Below are 18297 nucleotides of genomic sequence, written 5' to 3'. Positions count from 1 at the left end.
GATGGAACAAATCAAGAACTTTGGCCCAAAAGCAAAGTGCTGGCTGCTGGAGCTGATGAACAACTGCACTGCATCCTGTCAGATCCCCAAAATCTGGAGGAAAGCAAGAGTAATTGCCATTTTGAAGTCAGGCAAAGACCATAATGATCCAAAAAGCTACAGACCAATCTCCCTGCTGTGCCACCTTTTCAAAGTCTTAGAGAGACTTATTTTGCATAGAATTATGGAAAAATAGACCCATGTGTGATCCCACAGCAAGCTGGCTTCAGGAAAGGCAAAAGCTGCACATCGCAAGTGCTGAACCTGACTCAGCAAATAGAAGATGGCTTTGAAAGGCAGCAGATCACAGGGGCTGTCTTCATAGACCTGTCAGCGGGCTATGATACTGTGAACCACTGCTGCCTCCTCCTGAGAAAAATGTATAATATCACAAAGGACGACCACCTCACCCGCCTCATAGGAAACCTGCTACAAAACAGGAGCTTGTTTGTTGAGTTCCAGGGTCAGAGAAGTAGATGGCGGAGACAGAAGAACGGCCTGCCTCAGGGGAGCGTGCGTGCTCCATCCATGTTCAACATCTACACAAATGACCAGCCACTGCCAGAAGGGACAGAGAGTTTCATCTATGCTGATGATCGTGTCATCACCGCTCAAGCAGGGAGATTTGAGATGGTTGAACAGAAGCTCTCCGAAGCTCTAGGTGCTCTTACTGCCTACTACAGGGAAAACCAGCTGATCCCTAATCCATCTAAACCACAGACATGTGCTTTTCACCTTAAGAACAGACAAGCATCCAGAGCTCTGAGGATTACCTGGGAAGGAATCCCACTGGAGCATTGCAGCACATCCAAATACCTGGACCGTGCTCTGACCTACAAGAAGCACTGCCTGAGTATCAAGCAAAAAGTGGGTGCTAGAAACAATTTCATACGAAAGCTGACTGGCACAACCTGGGGATCACAACCAGACACAGTGAAGACATCTGCCCTTGCGCTATGCTACTCTGCTGCTGAGTACGCATGCCAAGTGTGGAACACATCTCACCACACTAAAACAGTGGATGTGGCTCTTAATGAGACATGCCGCATTATCATGGGGTGTCTGCGCCCTACACCACTGGAGAAATTACACTGCTTAGCCGGTATTGCACCACCTGACATCCGCCAGGAAGTAGCAGCCAATAGTGAAAGGACCAAGGCAGTGACATCTCCAGCTCATCCCCTGTTTGGGTATCAGCCAGCACGCCAATGATTTAAATCAAGAAATAGTTTTCTAAGATCTACTGGAATACCCCAGCAAGCAAGAGTCCAAAAGTGGCAGGCTCAAACCCATAACCTCAATCAATGGCTGAGACCAAATGAGAGACTCCCCCTTGAGCACACAGAAAACTGGGTGACTTGGAAGGCGCTGAACAGACTGCGCTCCGGCACCTCGAGATGCAGAGCCAACCTTCAGAAATGGGGCCACAAAGTGGAATCCACGACATGCGAGTGTGGAGAAGAGCAAACCACTGACCACCTGCTGCAATGCAACCTGAGCCCTGCCACATGCACAATGGAGGACTTTCTTATGGCAACACTAGAAGCACTCCAAGTGGCCAGATACTGGTCAAAGGACATTTAATCCACTACCAAGCTTGCAAACTTTGTGTTTTGTCTGTTTGTTTGCTAAAAAATGCGATACAACTGTTTGGTTTGCTCCTGACTCGATAAATAAATAACACCACTTTACCTGTTGCACATCAATACTTTGGGATCCTGCTAGTTCTAGTTTTCCTATGTATTTAGTATCCTCTGCTCACAGGATTCCATCGCATTGAGACCCAGCAGTTAAGGTGGTGTCAAGTTGCACTAAATCCTGCAGTGTAGATGCAAATGATTTTCCGTATCCAAAAGCCCATTTCTATGTGGCCACATGTAATCAGGCGGGTGCGTACTTGTTTTGACTGTGGTTTATTGCCCATTTTTATCTAAACCAACTTGTGGTTTGCATTATATATGACGAAGGCAATAAATCCACCTCCAAAAGGGCAGGGGAATGGTTTGCCAGAGTCCTGTTTCGAATTGCGGAGTTTCCTGGCCAATTTCGCAATCCAGAAAAAACAGCGTGGCAAAGCCCTCTTTAGCATAAATTTTATTTATTTACTTATTACATATATTTCTATCCCGTCCTTCTCCCCACAAGCGGGACTCAGCGAGCCTCACATGAGCATCACAGGATGCTAACGGCATAAATACCATAAAAATTACAATTCACAACAAAATCATTTTGAAACGTTGTACTACATCATCATTAAAAATTAACAATAAATTAATAGATTAACGTGCCAGTAAAACCAAGCCGAGCCGGGAGAATCCATGTCGCAAATCCAAATTTCCTTTTCCTGTTGGTGCTAGCCTCTAATCGAACACCTCACTGCAGAGCCAGGTCTTCAGTTGTCTTCTAAAGGACAGGAGAACAAGCCCTATGAGGAGCGGCTTAAGGAGCTGGGCATGTTTAGCCTGAAGAAGAGAAGGCTGAGAGGAGATATGATAGCCATGTATAAATATGTGAGAGGAAGCCACAGGGGGGAGGAGGGAGCAAGCTTCCTTTCTGCTTCCCTGGAGACTAGGTCGCAGTGGAAGAATGGCTTCAAACTACAAGAGAGGAGATTCCATCTGAACACGAGGAAGAACTTCCTGACTGTGAGAGCTGTTCAGCAGTGGAACTCTCTGCCCTGGAGTGTGGTGGAGGTGTGGTGGCCATCTGTCAGGGGTGATTTGAATGCAATATTCCTGCTTCTTGGCAGAATGGGGTTGGACTGGATGGCCCATGAGGTCTCTTCCAACTCTATGATTCTATGATTCTAGGAGGGAGGTGGCCAACCTGATGTCCTTAGGGAGAGAGTTCCACAGACAGGGGGCCACTGCCGAAAAGGCCCTGTCTCTCATTGAATCATAGAATCAATCATAGAATCAAAGAGTTGGAAGAGACCTCCTGGGCCATCCAGTCCAACCCCATTCTGCCAAGAAGCAGGAATATTGCATTCCAATCACCCCTGACAGATGGCCATCCAGCCTCTGTTTAAAAGCTTCCAAAGAAGGAGCCTCCACCACACTCCGGGGCAGAGAGTTCCACTGCTGAACGGCTCTCACAGTCAGGAAGTTCTTCCTCATGTTCAGATGGAATCTCCTCTCTTGTAGTTTGAAGCCATTGTTCCTTGTCCTAATCTCCATGGAAGCAGTAAACGAGCTTGCTCCCTCCTCCTCCCTGTGGCTTCCGGTTCTGGCCCAGTGGCTTCCAGTTCATCCCCACCAACTGCGTTTGCAAGAGTGGTGGGATCGAGAGAAGGGCCTCTCCTGATGATCTTAAGCTTCGTGATGGTTCATAGCAGGAGATACGTTCGGACAGGTAATCTGGGCCAGAACCGTTCCGGACTTTAAAAGTTAAAACCAGCACTTTGAATTGTGCCCAGAAGCTAATCGGCAGCCAGTGGAGCTGGTGCAACAGAGGAGTGGTACGATTCCTTGTACGCAGCTACAGTTAACAACCTGGCCGCCGTTTGCTGGACTAATTGGAGCTTCCGAAGAGTTTTCAAAGGCAGTCCCACATAGAGAGCGTTGCAGTAATCTGTTCGGGATGTAACCAGAGCATGGACCACCGTGGCAAAGTCAGACTTGTTGCAAAGTTTTTCGGGCTGTTTCGGGCTTCACTGAGAACTGGGAAGCCCTGGTCCTTGAGTGCTCCAGCTGGAGATCAGCTGTGACCAGCAGTGATGTAGAATTTGAAGAGGCACAAATGGAGGGTGAAAGAGAAAAATGTGCCAAGAGGAAGGCGTGTCAAGCCAATCCCAACTGGGACCACCTTCTGTCTGGAAACCAATGCACTCAACTGCAGGAGAACATGCAGATCAAGAATAGGGCCAGGATCAATGCCAGGCCCTTGAGTGCTCCAGCTGGAGGTCAGCTGTGACCAGCAGTGATGTAAAATTTGAAGAGGCACGAATGGAGGGTGAAAGAGAGAAACGTGCCAAGAGGAAGGCGTGTCAAGCCAACCCCAACTGGGACCACCTTCTGTCTGGAAACCAATGCACTCAACTGCGGGAGAACATGCAGATCAAGAATAGGGCCAGGATCAATGCCAGGCCCTTGAGTGCTCCAGATGGAGGTCAGCTGTGACCAGCAGTGCTGCAGAATTTGAAGAGGCATGAATGGAGGGTGAAAGAGAGAGATGTGCCAAGAGGAAGGTGCGTCAAGCCAACCCTCATTGGGACCACCTTCTGTCTGGAAACCAATGCCCTCAACTGTGGGAGAAGATGCAGGTCAAGAATAGGGATCCACAGCCACCTACGGACCCACCACCAGGACACTGAACTTGGAGGACACTCCTACCTGGACAACGAGGGATCACCTAAGGAAGTAAGACCAGGACAACCTTCTGTCTGGAAACCAATGCCCTCAACTGTGGGAGAAGATGCAGGTCAAGAATAGGGATCCACAGCCACCTACGGGCCCACCACCAGGACACTGAACTTGGAGGACACTCCTACCTGGACAACGAGGGATCACCTAAGGAAGTAAGATCGGGACAACCTTCTGTCTGGAAACCAATGCCCTCAACTGTGGGAGAAGATGCAGGTCAAGAATAGGGATCCACAGCCACCTACGGACCCATCACCAGGACACCGATCTTGGAGGACAATCCTACTTGGACAATGAGAGATCGGCTAAGGAAGTAAGTAAGACCGGGACAACCTTCTGTCTGGAAACCAATGCCCTCAACTGTGGGAGAAGATGCAGGTCAAGAGTAGGGCTCCACAGCCACCTGCGTACCCACCACTAGGACACCGATCTTGGAGGACAATCCTACTTGGACAACGAGGGGTTGCCTAAGTAAGTAAGTAAGACCGGGACAACCTTCTGTCTGGAAACCAATGCCCTCAACTGTGGGAGAAGATGCAGGTCAAGAATAGTAGAACTCCACAGTCACCTACGGACCCATCACCAGGACACCGATCTTGGAGGACAATCCTACTTGGACAACGAGGGATCGGCTAAGGAAGTAAGTAAGACCGGGACAACCTTCTGTCTGGAAACCAATGCCCTCAACTGTGGGAGAAGATGCTGGTCAAGAATAGGGATCCACAGCCACCTACGGGCCCACCACCAGGACACTGAACTTGGAGGACACTCCTACCTGGACAACGAGGGATCACCTAAGGAAGTAAGACCGGGACAACCTTCTGTCTGGAAACCAATGCCCTCAACTGTGGGAGAAGATGCTGGTCAAGAATAGGGATCCACAGCCACCTACGGGCCCACCACCAGGACACTGAACTTGGAGGACACTCCTACCTGGACAACGAGGGATCACCTAAGGAAGTAAGACCGGGACAACCTTCTGTCTGGAAACCAATGCCCTCAACTATGGGAGAAGATGCAGGTCAAGAATAGGGTTCCAAAGTCACCTGCGTACCCACCACCAGGACACCGATCTTGGAAGACAATCCTACTTGGACAACGAGGGGTTGCCTAAGTAAGTAAGTAAGACCGGGACAACCTTCTGTCTGGAAACCAATGCCCTCAACTGTGGGAGAAGATACAGGTCAAGAATAGGGATCCACAGCCACCTACGGACCCATCACCAGGACACCGAACTTGGAGGACAATGAGGGATCGCTTAAGGAGGTAAGCTCAGCTTTACCTGCGGAGGTCTTGGAGCCGCTTGGCCTCTTGATCCAGGTAAGAGTCCAAACTCCGAAGCAGTTGTCCTTCGGTCTCCATCGCCTGATGGATGCTCAGCATGGACGTATAGGTTTCTGCGTGCACCCTTGGCAAGATGCTCAGGAGGAAAGCCACACCAAGCCACCACATCTTTCCTGATCGATAAACCTTTCTCCCTTGGTCTTTGTCCTTCGAAAGGAATGGTTGGATGTCTCTCCCAGTGGAAGCTCACCCTCGGCTTCTCCTGTGGAGTCTGGCCCACAAAGGGAAGATGCAGCCGACCCTTTCACCGCGGAAAGAGGAATGAGACGAGATGGGAAACAGATGGGGAAAGGGACTTTTGGAGCGGAGATTTCCCCCCCTTCTCTGCACTCACTAGACATTGCTAAACTCTGGCAGGCGTCTTGGCTCAGTGCTTCTCCAACTTCTCCTGGAAATGTGATTTATGAGACAGGTTCTGTGGATGGGAAGGGAGGGCAAGCACAGTGGGCCAGACTGTAACTCCCAGGGGCTTTCATTCAATTGCATCACGTTGCACATTTTTTGTTCCTAGGTTATAAATGTCATTTCCAAATTGGTTCTATATCATTGTCATTGTGACCAAAAGCAATGACAGAGCAGGACCAAACTTGGCACATGGAACCCCCATGGCACACTTTATGTCCTGGTGCGGTTTGGGGGACAACGGTCCATGAAGGATGGGCTCTGTAGTAGCTTCACTCAATGCCAGAGAACACTGCAACCCACACCAATGACTGGAAATGTGATTTATGAGACAGGTTCTGTGGATGGGAAGGGAGGGCAAGCACAGTGGGCCAGACTGTAACTCCCAGGGGCTTTCATTCAGTTGCATCACGTTGCACATTTTTTGTTCCTGGGTTATAAATGTCATTTCCAAATTGGTTCTATATCATTGTCATTGTGACCAAAAGCAATGACAGAGCAGGACCAAACTTGGCACATGGAATCCCCATGACACACTTTATGTCCTGGTGCGGTTTGGGGGACAACGGTCCATGAAGGATGGGCTCTGTAGTAGCTTCACTCAATGCCAGAGAACACTGCAACCCACACCAATGACTGGAAATGTGATTTATGAAACAGGTTCTGTGGATGGGAAGGGAGGGCAAGCACAGTGGGCCAGACTGTAACTCCCAGGGGCTTTCATTCAGTTGCATCACGTTGCACATTTTTTGTTCCTGGGTTATAAATGTCATTTCCTAATTGGTTCTATATCATTGTCATTGTGACCAAAAGCAATGACAGAGCAGGACCAAACTTGGCACATGGAACCCCCATGGCACACTTTATGTCCTGGTGCGGTTTGGGGGACAACGGTCCATGAAGGATGGGCTCTGTAGTAGCTTCACTCAATGCCAGAGAACACTGCAACCCACACCAATGACTGGAAATGTGATTTATGAGACAGGTTCTGTGGATGGGAAGGGAGGGCAAGCACAGTGGGCCAGACTGTAACTCCCAGGGGCTTTCATTCAGTTGCATCACGTTGCACATTTTTTGTTCCTGGGTTATAAATGTCATTTCCAAATTGGTTCTATATCATTGTCATTGTGACCAAAAGCAATGACAGAGCAGGACCAAACTTGGCACATGGAATCCCCATGACACACTTTATGTCCTGGTGCGGTTTGGGGGACAACGGTCCATGAAGGATGGGCTCTGTAGTAGCTTCACTCAATGCCAGAGAACACTGCAACCCACACCAATGACTGGAAATGTGATTTATGAAACAGGTTCTGTGGATGGGAAGGGAGGGCAAGCACAGTGGGCCAGACTGTAACTCCCAGGGGCTTTCATTCAATTGCATCACGTTGCACATTTTTTGTTCCTGGGTTATAAATGTCATTTCCTAATTGGTTCTATATCATTGTCATTGTGACCAAAAGCAATGACAGAGCAGGACCAAACTTGGCACACGGAACCCCCATGACACACTTTATGTTCTGGTTCAGTTTGGGGGACAACAGTCCATGAAGGATGGGATCTGTAGTAGCTTCACTCAATGCCAGAGAACACTGCAACCCACACCAATGACTGGAAATGTGACTTATGAGACAGGTTCTGTGGATGGGAAGGGAGGGCAAGCACAGTGGGCCAGACTGTAACTCCCAGGGGCTTTCATTCAGTTGCATCACGTTGCACATTTTTTGTTCCTGGGTTATAAATGTCATTTCCAAATTGGTTCTATATCATTGTCATTGTGACCAAAAGCAATGACAGAGCAGGACCAAACTTGGCACATGGAATCCCCATGACACACTTTATGTCCTGGTGCGGTTTGGGGGACAACGGTCCATGAAGGATGGGCTCTGTAGTAGCTTCACTCAATGCCAGAGAACACTGCAACCCACACCAATGACTGGAAATGTGATTTATGAAACAGGTTCTGTGGATGGGAAGGGAGGGCAAGCACAGTGGGCCAGACTGTAACTCCCAGGGGCTTTCATTCAATTGCATCACGTTGCACATTTTTTGTTCCTGGGTTATAAATGTCATTTCCTAATTGGTTCTATATCATTGTCATTGTGACCAAAAGCAATGACAGAGCAAGACCAAACTTGGCACATGGAACCCCCATGACACACTTTATGTCCTGGTGCGGTTTGGGGGACAACGGTCCATGAAGGATGGGCTCTGTAGTAGCTTCACTCAATGCCAGAGAACACTGCAACCCACACCAATGACTGGAAATGTGATTTATGAGACAGGTTCTGTGGATGGGAAGGGAGGGCAAGCACAGTGGGCCAGACTGTAACTCCCAGGGGCTTTCAGTCAATTGCATCACGTTGCACATTTTTTGTTCCTGGGTTATAAATGTCATTTCCTAATTCAGTGGTTCTCAACCTTCCTAATGCCGTAACCCCTTAATACAGCGACTCACGCTGTGGTGACCCCCAACCATAAAATTATTATTATTATCGCTACTTCCTAATTGTAATTGCGTTACTGTTATGAATCATAATGTAAATATCTGAAATGCAGGATGTATTTTCATTCACTGGACCAAATTTGGCACAAATACCCAACAACAGCCATTTTGGCGTGGGCGGGGCCAACCAAGGCAGCTTCGTGACCCGCCCCCCCGAAAATGGCCCAACGACCCCTCTGGGGGTCGCAACCCCCAGGTTGAGAACCGCTGTCCTAATTGGTTCTATCATTGTCATTGTGACCAAGAGCAATGACAGAGCACGACCAAACTTGGCACACAGAACCCCCATGACCCACTTTATGTTCTGGTTCAGTTTGGGGGACAACAGTCCATGAAGGATGGGCTCTGTAGTAGCTTCACTCAATGCCAGAGAACATTGCAACCCACACCTACGACTGAACCAGACCAAACTCGACACGCATGACCCACTCTAGGTCCAGGTGACTGTGGAGCCCCCCATGACCCACTCTAGGTCCTGGTGCAGTTTGTGGGATGATGGAACATGGACGATGTGACTTGCAGTACATCCAATCAATTCCTCAGACCACTGCAACCCACACCAGTGACTGGTCAAGACCAAACTTGGCAAACAGAGCCCCCATGACACATTCTACAACCTGGTGAGGTTTGGGGGCCAAAGGACAATGGATGATGGGATTTGCAGTACCTTCACTCATTTCTTGAGACCACTGTGACCCACAACAAAGACTGATCAAGATCAAACTTGGCTTACAGAGCCCCCATGACCCACTCTATATCCTGGTGTGGTTTGGAGGCCAAAGGACAATGGATGATGGGATTTGCAGTACCTTCACTCATTTCCTGAGAACACTGTGACCCACAACAAAAACTGATCAAGATCAAACTTGGCTTACAGAGCCCCAATGACCCACTCTAGGTCCTGGTGTAGTTTGTGGGATGATGGAACATGGACGATAGGCCTTGCAGTACACCCAATCAATTCCTGAGACCACTGCAACCCACATCAATGACTGATCAAGACCAAACTTGGCACACAGAGCCCCCATGACCCACTCTACATCCTGGTGCCATTTGAGGGAGAATGTAAGCAGGTGATGGGATTTGCAGTACCTTGATCCATTTCCAGGCACCCACCAATGACAGATCTGGACCAAACTTGGCACACAGACCCAACATGACCAACCGTGAATACTGGTGGATTTTGCCGCGACTCCTTAATAGAGTTCCTAATATTGTGTTGACCCCCAACCAAGAAATTATGTTTGTTGCTACTTCATAACTGTAATTTGGCTACTGTTATGAATCACAATGTAAACATCTGATCTGCAGGATGGGTTTTCATTCACTGGGCCAAATTTGGCACAAATACCCGATACACCCACATTTGAATACTGGTGGGGTTGGAGGGCGATTGATTTTGTCATTTGGGAGTTGTAGTTGCTGGATTTGTTGTTCACCTTCAGTCAAAGAGTATTCTGAACTCCCATGGCCAACAGAAAGGACTGGAAGAGTTTGGTGGGCATTGGCCTTGAGTTTTGGAGTTGTAGATCATCTACATCCAAAAATAAACAATACGTGGGTTGTTTTAGGTTTTTACAGACTATATGACCATGTTCTAGAGCAGTGTTTCTCAACCTTCCTAATGCCACGACCCCTTAATACAGTTCCCCATGTTGTGGTGACCCCCAACAATAACATTCTTTTGCTGCTTCATAACTGTAATTTTGCTCCTGTTATGAAACATAATTTGGGAGTTGTAGTTGTTGGGATTTATGGTTCACCTACAATCAATGAGTATTCTGAACTCCACGAACGATGGAATTGAACCAAACTTGGCACAAAGAATGCCCACGACCAACAGAAAACACTGGAAGGGTTTGGTGGGCATTGACCTTGAGTTTGGGAGTTGTAGTTCACCTACAGAGAGCACTATGGACTCAAACAATGATGGATCTGGACCAAACTTGGCATGAATACTCAGTATGCTAAATGTAAACACTGGTTGAGTTTGGGGAAAATAGGCCTTGGGAGTTGTAGTTGCTGGGATGTATAGTAAACCTACAATCAAAAAGCATTCTGAACCCCACCAATGATAGAATTGGGCCAAACTTCCCACACAGAACCCCCATGACCAACAGAAAATACTGTGTTTTCTGATGGTCTTTGGTGACCCCTCTGGCACCCCCTGGCGACCCCTCCTGGGGTCCCGACCCCCAGGTTGAGAAACACTGTTCTAGAGGCATTCCCTCCTGACGTTTCGCCTGCATCAATGGCAAGCATCCTCAGAGGTTGTGAGGTCTGTGACAAAACACCCAAAGGGCCCAAGTTTGCCCATGCTTGAATGAATACACTTTATCTGCCTTGGCTCAATGCTGGGATTTGTAGTTTGCCGAGGCAGGAAAAAAACTAAAAACCTTGCAAATCTACAACTTCAATAAATCTGTAGCATGGAGCCATGACCGTTCAAGTGACGTCAACAGGTATTCATATTACAATGTAGATGCATGTATAGTCAGTCCTTCACATGGCCTAGATTTGTGCCTAGCAACAACAATAACAACAATCAAGCTGTAGGCTGTTGCACTGCTTTGACTCAATGCTGTGGCAACATGGGAGTTGTAGTTTTACCATATCTTTGGCCTTTTCTGCCTCAAAAAACTCAGGATCCCATAGCATTGATCCAAGGCAGTAAAAGTGCATGCATGCTCTCAGTGTTCCTGGGAAGTAAACAGAGGAGGAGAGGGCTTGCAAGCAAAGGCAGATTTGATTTGGAGCATGAAAGGGTTGCGCATTAATTTCTTTCTATGTGAATGAAAACCTTTGGCTTTGCAGACAAGGCTCCTTGGGGTCCAAAGAGTTGTGGCTCGGGGGCCACCTGGTGGGCAGTCCCTGCATCACAGCCACGGAATCAGAATTTGGAAGGGATCCCAAAGGACATCTAGTCCAACCCCATTCAACAATGCAGGAAATGCACAATCAAAGCACCCGTGGCATACCCATCCAGTTTCATCCCAGTCTATAAAGCAGGAATTGTGGGAGTTGAAGTCCAAAACACTTGGAGGGCCCAAGCTTGCCCAGGCTGAGATAGAGAAATATGGTGCTTAGCTTAGGCGATCCGTCATTGGACGAGTAAGATGGTCTTCCATTATGGGTTTCCTTGTGGATTCGTAGGTGGCTGCGGAGCCCTATTCTTGACCCGCATCTTCTCCCGCAGTGAAGGCATTGGTTTCCAGGTGGAAGGCGGTCCCGGTCGGGGTTGGCTTGACGTGCCTTCCTCCTGGCATGTTTCTCTCTTTCACCCTCCACTCGTGCCTCCTCGAATTCTGCAGCACTGTTGGTCACAGCTGACCTCCAGCAGGAGCGCTCAAGGGCCAGGGCTTCCCAGTTCTCAGTGTCTCTGCCAGAGTTTTTAAGGTTGGCTTTGAGCCCATCTTTAAATCTCTTTTCTTGTCCACCAACGTTCCGTTTTTCGTTCCTGAGTTCAGAGTAGAGCAACTGCTTTGGGAGATGGTGGTCAGGCATCCAGACAACGTGGTCGGCCCAGCAGAGTTGATGTTGGAGGACCATCGCTTCAATGCTGGTGGTCTTTGCTTCTTCCAGCACACTGACGTTTGTCCGCTTGTCTTCTCAGGAGATTTGCAGGATTTTCCGGAGGCAGCGCTGATGGAAACGTTCCAGGAGTTGCATGTGACGTCTGTAGACAGTCCACGTCTCACAGGCCGCTAAGGTAGGGGCTTGCCTAATCTCACCAGGCAATGAGTTCCAGAGTTGGGGGGCCACTGCAGAGAAGGCTCTCTCCCTCATCCCCACAAGTCGAGCCTGTGATGGAGGAAGGGGCGAGAGGAGGTCCTCGCCCAAAGATTGGTCCTCGCCCAAAGACCTGAGAACGGGCAGGTTTGTGGGTGGAGATGCGGTCACGAAGGTAGGTGGGTCCCAAACTATTTAGGACTTTATAGGTGATCACCTGCACCTTGAATTGGGACTGGAAAATAAACGGCAGCCTTAAACAGGAGGGTTGACCGCTCCCTGTAATTTGCCCTGGCTGCCGAGCATTGGACCAGCTGGAGTTTCCAGGCCGTCTTCAAGGGAAGCCCCACATAGAGTGCATTGCAATAGTCCAGTCTAGAGGTAACTAAGGCGTGGACCACTGTGGTCAAGTCAGACTTCACGAGGTATGGTTGCAACTGGCGCATGAGTCTTAATTGTGCGAAGGCCCTCTCGGCCACCGCCGACACCTGAGCATCAAGCGTCATCCAAGAGGACCCCCAAACTGTGGACCTGTGTCTTTGGGGGAGTGCAACCCCGTCCAGCACAGGTTGCCACCCAATACCTTGATCAGACGAATGACTGACATGGAGGACCTCTGTCTTGTCGGGATTAGTCTTCAGCTTGTTTGTCCTCATCCAGATCAACACAGTCCAGTATCTGAGGGGCTTCCTTGGATTCAGGTGGAAACGAGTAGTGGCGTTGGGTATCGTCTGCGTAGAGATGGCACTGCACTCCAATACTCCAGATGACCTCTCCCAGGGGTTTCATGTAGATATTGAATTGATATTGTATCCGGAGGCAAATATTTTCAAACTCTATGTGTGTTTACATGAGGCTAAGCCTGCTGAATAGAGCAAGGTCAATTTCTGGGTAACGATGCTTAGGATTAGGCATCACAATGCTGATGGGAATAGCTAATACCTTTTTCCGGGCATGATGTGAGAAGTCGGTGCCAAACTCCGCCTTGGTTTCACAAAGGATAAAGGATGAATGGACAGGCAGATGATGTCCAGAATTGGTCCAGCCTCCATCATGAACAGTTTAGGTCACTGGCTTCTTCTCTTGCTGGTCCTACTGGGATCTACTGGTAAGTACCATACAAATCCCTGATCGAAAATATATATATATTCTGCTTTAGGTCTTAATTATATACTTGCTTGGGGACCCAACAGTGCCCAGATTATTTGAGATAGGCGTTGTTTGTCTATGCTGCAATGTCATCTGGGTTCAGTGGGTATGAGTGAACTACAACTCCCATATGCAAGTCCATGGTCCATCCACCTCCAAATTGCACCAGGATGTAGAGTGGGTCATGGGGGCTCTGTGTGCCAAGTTTGGTCTTGATCAGTCATTAGTGTGGGTCGCAGCGATCTCAGGAAGTGAGTGAAGGTACTGCAAGTCCCATCATCCATGGTCCATCGTCCCACAAACCACACCAGGATGTAGAGTGGGTCATGGGGGCTCTGTGTGCCAAGTTTGGTCTTGGATCAGTCATTGGTGTGGGTCGCAGAGGTCTCAGAAAGTGAGTGAAGGTATTGCAAGTCCCATCATCCATGGTCCATCGTCCCACAAACCATGCCAGGGTGTAGAGTGGGTCATGGGAGCTCTGCGTGCCAAGTTTGGTCTTGGATCAGTCATTGGTGTAGGTCGCAGCGGTCTCAGGAAGTGAGTGAAGGTACTGCAAGTTCCATCATCCATTGTCCTTTGGCCCCCAAACCACTCCAGGATGTAGAGTGGGTCATGGGGGCTCTGTATACCAAGTTTGAGCTTGATCAGTCATTGGTGTGGGTCGCAGCAGTCTCAGGAAGTGAGTGAAGGTACTGCAAGCCCCATCATCCATTGTCCTTTGGCCCCCAAACCACACCAGGATGTAGAGTGGGTCATGGGGGCTCTGTGTGCCAAGTGTGAGTCGCAACGGTCTCAAGAACTGAGTAAGTTGTTGTAAGAATGCTTGCCATAGATGCAGGCGAAACGTCAGGAGAGAATGCTTCTAGAACATGGCCATACAGCCCGAAAAACCTACAACAACCCAATTATGTGACCAGTCTCACTAAATCACATAATGTCCTTTTATGAGGGGTTTAAAATGGTCTTTCTTTGTCCATGTGGATAATCTCCTTCAGAAGCTCCGAACTCTGTCTCTCTGTGCTTTTCTCTGCTGAGCACTTGCATAGCTCAAGCCTGAAAAATGTAACAGTATCCAAAAGTCCCAGGTTCAGCCATCACACCGGACATAGCCCAACCAATCAGCTTCACGCATCTTATTTTACAGTTGACACACACATACTAACTCAGTGGTTCTCAACCTTCCTAATGCTGCGACCCCTAAATACTGTTCCTCATATTGTGGTGACCCCAACCATAACATTATTTTCGTTACTACCTTCATAACTGTAAATTTTCTAATGTTATAAATTGTAATGTTAATATCTGATATGCAGGATGTATTTTAATTCACTGGACCAAATTTGGGAGAAATACCCAATATGTCCACATTTGAATACTGGTGAGGGTTGTTTTTTTTTTTTGGGGGGGGGGGGGATTGAGTTTGTCATTTGGGAGTTGTAGCTGCTTGGATTTATAGTTCACCTACAACCAAAAAGCATTCTGAACTCCACCGGTGATGGAATTGAACCAAACTTGGCACACAGAACTCCCATGACCAACAGAAAATACTGGAAGAGTTTGGTGGGCACTGACCTTGAGTTTGGGAGTTGTAGTTCACCTATATCCAGAGAGTCAAGCTAGGATGGATCTGGACCAAACTTGGCACAAATACTCAATATGCCCAAATGTGGACACTGGTGGAGTTTGGGGAAAATAGAATCCTGACATTTGGGAGTTGTATTTGCTGGGATTTATAGTTCACCTACAATCAAAGAGCATTCTGAACCACATCAGAGATAGAATTAGGCCAAACTTGCCACACAGAACCCCATAACCAACAGAAAATACTGTATTTTTCTGATGGTCTTTGGCGACCCCTTTGACCCCCCCCTTGCGACCCCCCCCCCCCCAGGGGTCTTGACCCCCAGGTTGAGAAACGTTGCACTAACTGATTTTTTGCATGCTCTAACATATACTTCCTCAGTCATAACACTACGTAACATGCCTTCGGTTCTGGGTTATCAATGTTCCTGGGTTATCAATAATTGCTTCTATCATTAAAAAAACATGGGGAAAGTTTATTAAACTGCCAAAATTTTGTTTTTGTGGGAGGGAGGGACATCCTGCAGTAGATTTTGCTCTAGTTTTCCAATGAATATCTCATCATCGAGTCTCAACCAATTCAACCTAGTTTGTGGCAGGAACAAAAACAAAGTTCCTGGAGTGAAACAACTACTTTCAGAGTAAGGACCGCACAATTAAACAGGAAACAACACTTTCAAAACAGGAAGAACTTTTTTTGCATAGTGCAATTTTTGCCACCTTAACCACTCTCTGATATTGTATAGCCACATATGTCCCGTTTTCACCTGTGAAATTGGTGGAGATTTATGATACAAAGCAGGATTCAAACTAATGAGTCGCCACAATTTTCTCCCTTTCATTCCTCCAATGTTGTTGTTGTTGTTGTTGTTGTTGTTGTTGGTGTTGTTGTTAAAGCTGGGCAAGAGGTGGCTGTCCCATTGATCAAGAGGATGTGTGCCAGCCACCGAGGGATCTGCCGACGACACTGCTTGTCCCATGAGATGCACCTTGGCGTCCACGGGTGTCAGCGCCATTACAGGTAAGCCCATCATTCCCTGAACTCCTTAGAATCCTAGAGTTGGAAGAGACCCCCTGGGCCATCCAGTCCAACCCTTCTGCCATACAGGAACACACCACCCAAGCCCAAGCCCTCCCAACAGATGACCCTCCAGTCTCGGCTTAAAAGCTGCTCAGAACTGGACACAGGATTATTCCAGGTGATGAGGTCTGGCCAATATAGAAGAGAGTGGGGCTATGACTTCTCTTGATCCAGATGTAGTGGAGGTTTAGCACAGCTGGTAAATAACCAGCAACTCTAAGATCTATCAACCAAAAGTTTGCAAGTTCGAAACCCCAGCTTGGCGTGAGCGCCTGACTGTCAGCCCTGCTCACTGTTTACCTAAGCAGTTCAAAAACAGCTTTAGCTGTAATTAGAGAAATTAGGTACCGCTAAAAGTGAGGGAGGTGTTTTACGACACCATAAAGAAAGAAGATCAGAAAATGCTGGGTGACCAAAAGGAAGGACCTACAGATCAACTACACCCAAGAGTATTGAAGGAACTAGCGGAAGACATTTCGGAACCATCGGCAACCATCTTTGAGAGTTCTTGGAGAACGGGAGAAGTTCCAGCAGACTGGAGGAGGGCCAATGTCTTGATGTCCTTTCAGAAAGTAAGTTAGAATGGAAACTAAAAACAATGAATATAAAGAGTATGGACAGACTAACTTACTTTCTGAAAGGACATCAAGGCAAACCCAAATGCCCTACAGATTGGACTTCACTAGACATTTAAAAAAACCAGATGGATATGTCATTGTCCATTCTGGATGAGGCTGATGGGAGTTGTTGTCCACCTGCAGGACCAAGTGCTCTTCACTTTTAGATGTTGTAGTTGGTGAGATAAGGCAGCTGTGTGGAGCAAATGTAGGGCATTATTGTTGTGTCCCATGATTTGGCCAGAGCTATGTCTCACCCCTACAGTTCCCTTATCGTACGGCATGATTTCTAGTTAAAAGAGAGATTCTCTTATTTCGTCCCAGGTGCTGCGTGATGAGGATGTAGTAGCCCAAGCGGCAACGAAAGACTCTATTTGCGGCCAGGAGAGGATGAACAGGTATGAGCCAAGAACAGCTTTGTGCTTCATTGCTCCCATTGTACTTAATGGTACATATGACACCTAAGATGCTGAGATCCAAGGGTACAGCCAAGGAACATCATATTGTGCCAGTATGGGGTGACACTCCATAGACGCAGGTTCGCAGTCTGGGTGTGATCTTGGACTCATTGCTGAGCCTGGAACCCCAGGTTTCGGCGGTGACCAGGGGAGCATTCGCACAGCTAAAACTTGTGCACCAGCTGCGTCCATACCTTGGGAAGTCTGACTTGGCCATGGTAGTCCACGCTCTGGTTACATCCCATATAGACTACTGTAACGCTCTCTACGTGGGGTTGCCTCTGAAGACTGCTCGGAAGCTTCAAATGGTCCAACGATTGGCAGCCAGGATGCTAACAGGAGCGGCACTCAGGGAGTATACAACTCCTCTGTTGCGCCAGCTCCACTGGCTGCCAGTTTGCTACCGGGCACAATTCAAAATGCTGGATTTAGCCTTTAAAGCCCTAAACGGTTCTGTCCCGAGCTACCTGTGCGAACGCGTCTCCTCCTATGAACCAGTTAGGACATTAAGATCGTCTGGGGAGGACCTGCTCTCGGTCCCACCGGCTTCACAAGCACACCTGGCGGGGACGAGACAGAGCCTTCTCAGTGGTGGCCCCTCGGCTGTGGAATGCCCTCCCTACAGACATCAGATCGGCCCCCTCTCTATTGGCTTTCTGGAAGAGTGTGAAGACCTGGCTTTTCGAACAGGCTTTCAACTAAACAGTGCAATTGATTGATTATTGGAATGGAATGGACAATGAGTTCAGATGCTGATTCTATTGATGAGACATGATGGATTGTTATAGTGCTGTACTGTTGTATTGATATTTTGGTGTTAATTAATTGATACTGTTTTAATTGATTAATGATTTTGTATTGTGTTGTTGAAACTGGTTGTTAACCGCTCTGAGTCGCCAGAGGGCTGAGAAGAGCGGTATACAAATGAAGCAAATAAATAAATAAAAATTAACGTCCTGGGCTTTTCCATTCAATGGCTGAATAATTAGGGATATCCCGGGAAAGAATATCCCAGGCCCTGGGATTTCAG

General features: G+C 48.0%; 1 protein-coding gene across 1 annotated transcript in view; it reads right to left on the bottom strand.

The window, feature by feature from the left end:
• The window catches only part of P4HA3 (prolyl 4-hydroxylase subunit alpha 3), a 53835-nt gene extending 47732 nt beyond the window's left edge, over positions 1-6103 (bottom strand). The window contains exon 1 of the mRNA XM_060766983.2: positions 5683-6103. Coding sequence (XP_060622966.2) covers positions 5683-5852 — 170 coding nt within the window. The 5' untranslated portion in view covers positions 5853-6103. The remainder of the gene's footprint in view (positions 1-5682) is intronic.
• Between the last annotated feature and the right edge of the window lie 12194 nt (positions 6104-18297).

Source organism: Anolis sagrei, chromosome 3, assembly GCF_037176765.1.
Source record: "Anolis sagrei isolate rAnoSag1 chromosome 3, rAnoSag1.mat, whole genome shotgun sequence".
Taxonomy (NCBI): Eukaryota; Metazoa; Chordata; class Lepidosauria; order Squamata; family Dactyloidae; genus Anolis; species Anolis sagrei.
The sequence above is the reverse complement of the archived record's forward strand: the minus strand, read 5'-3'. Positions and strand labels throughout refer to the sequence as shown.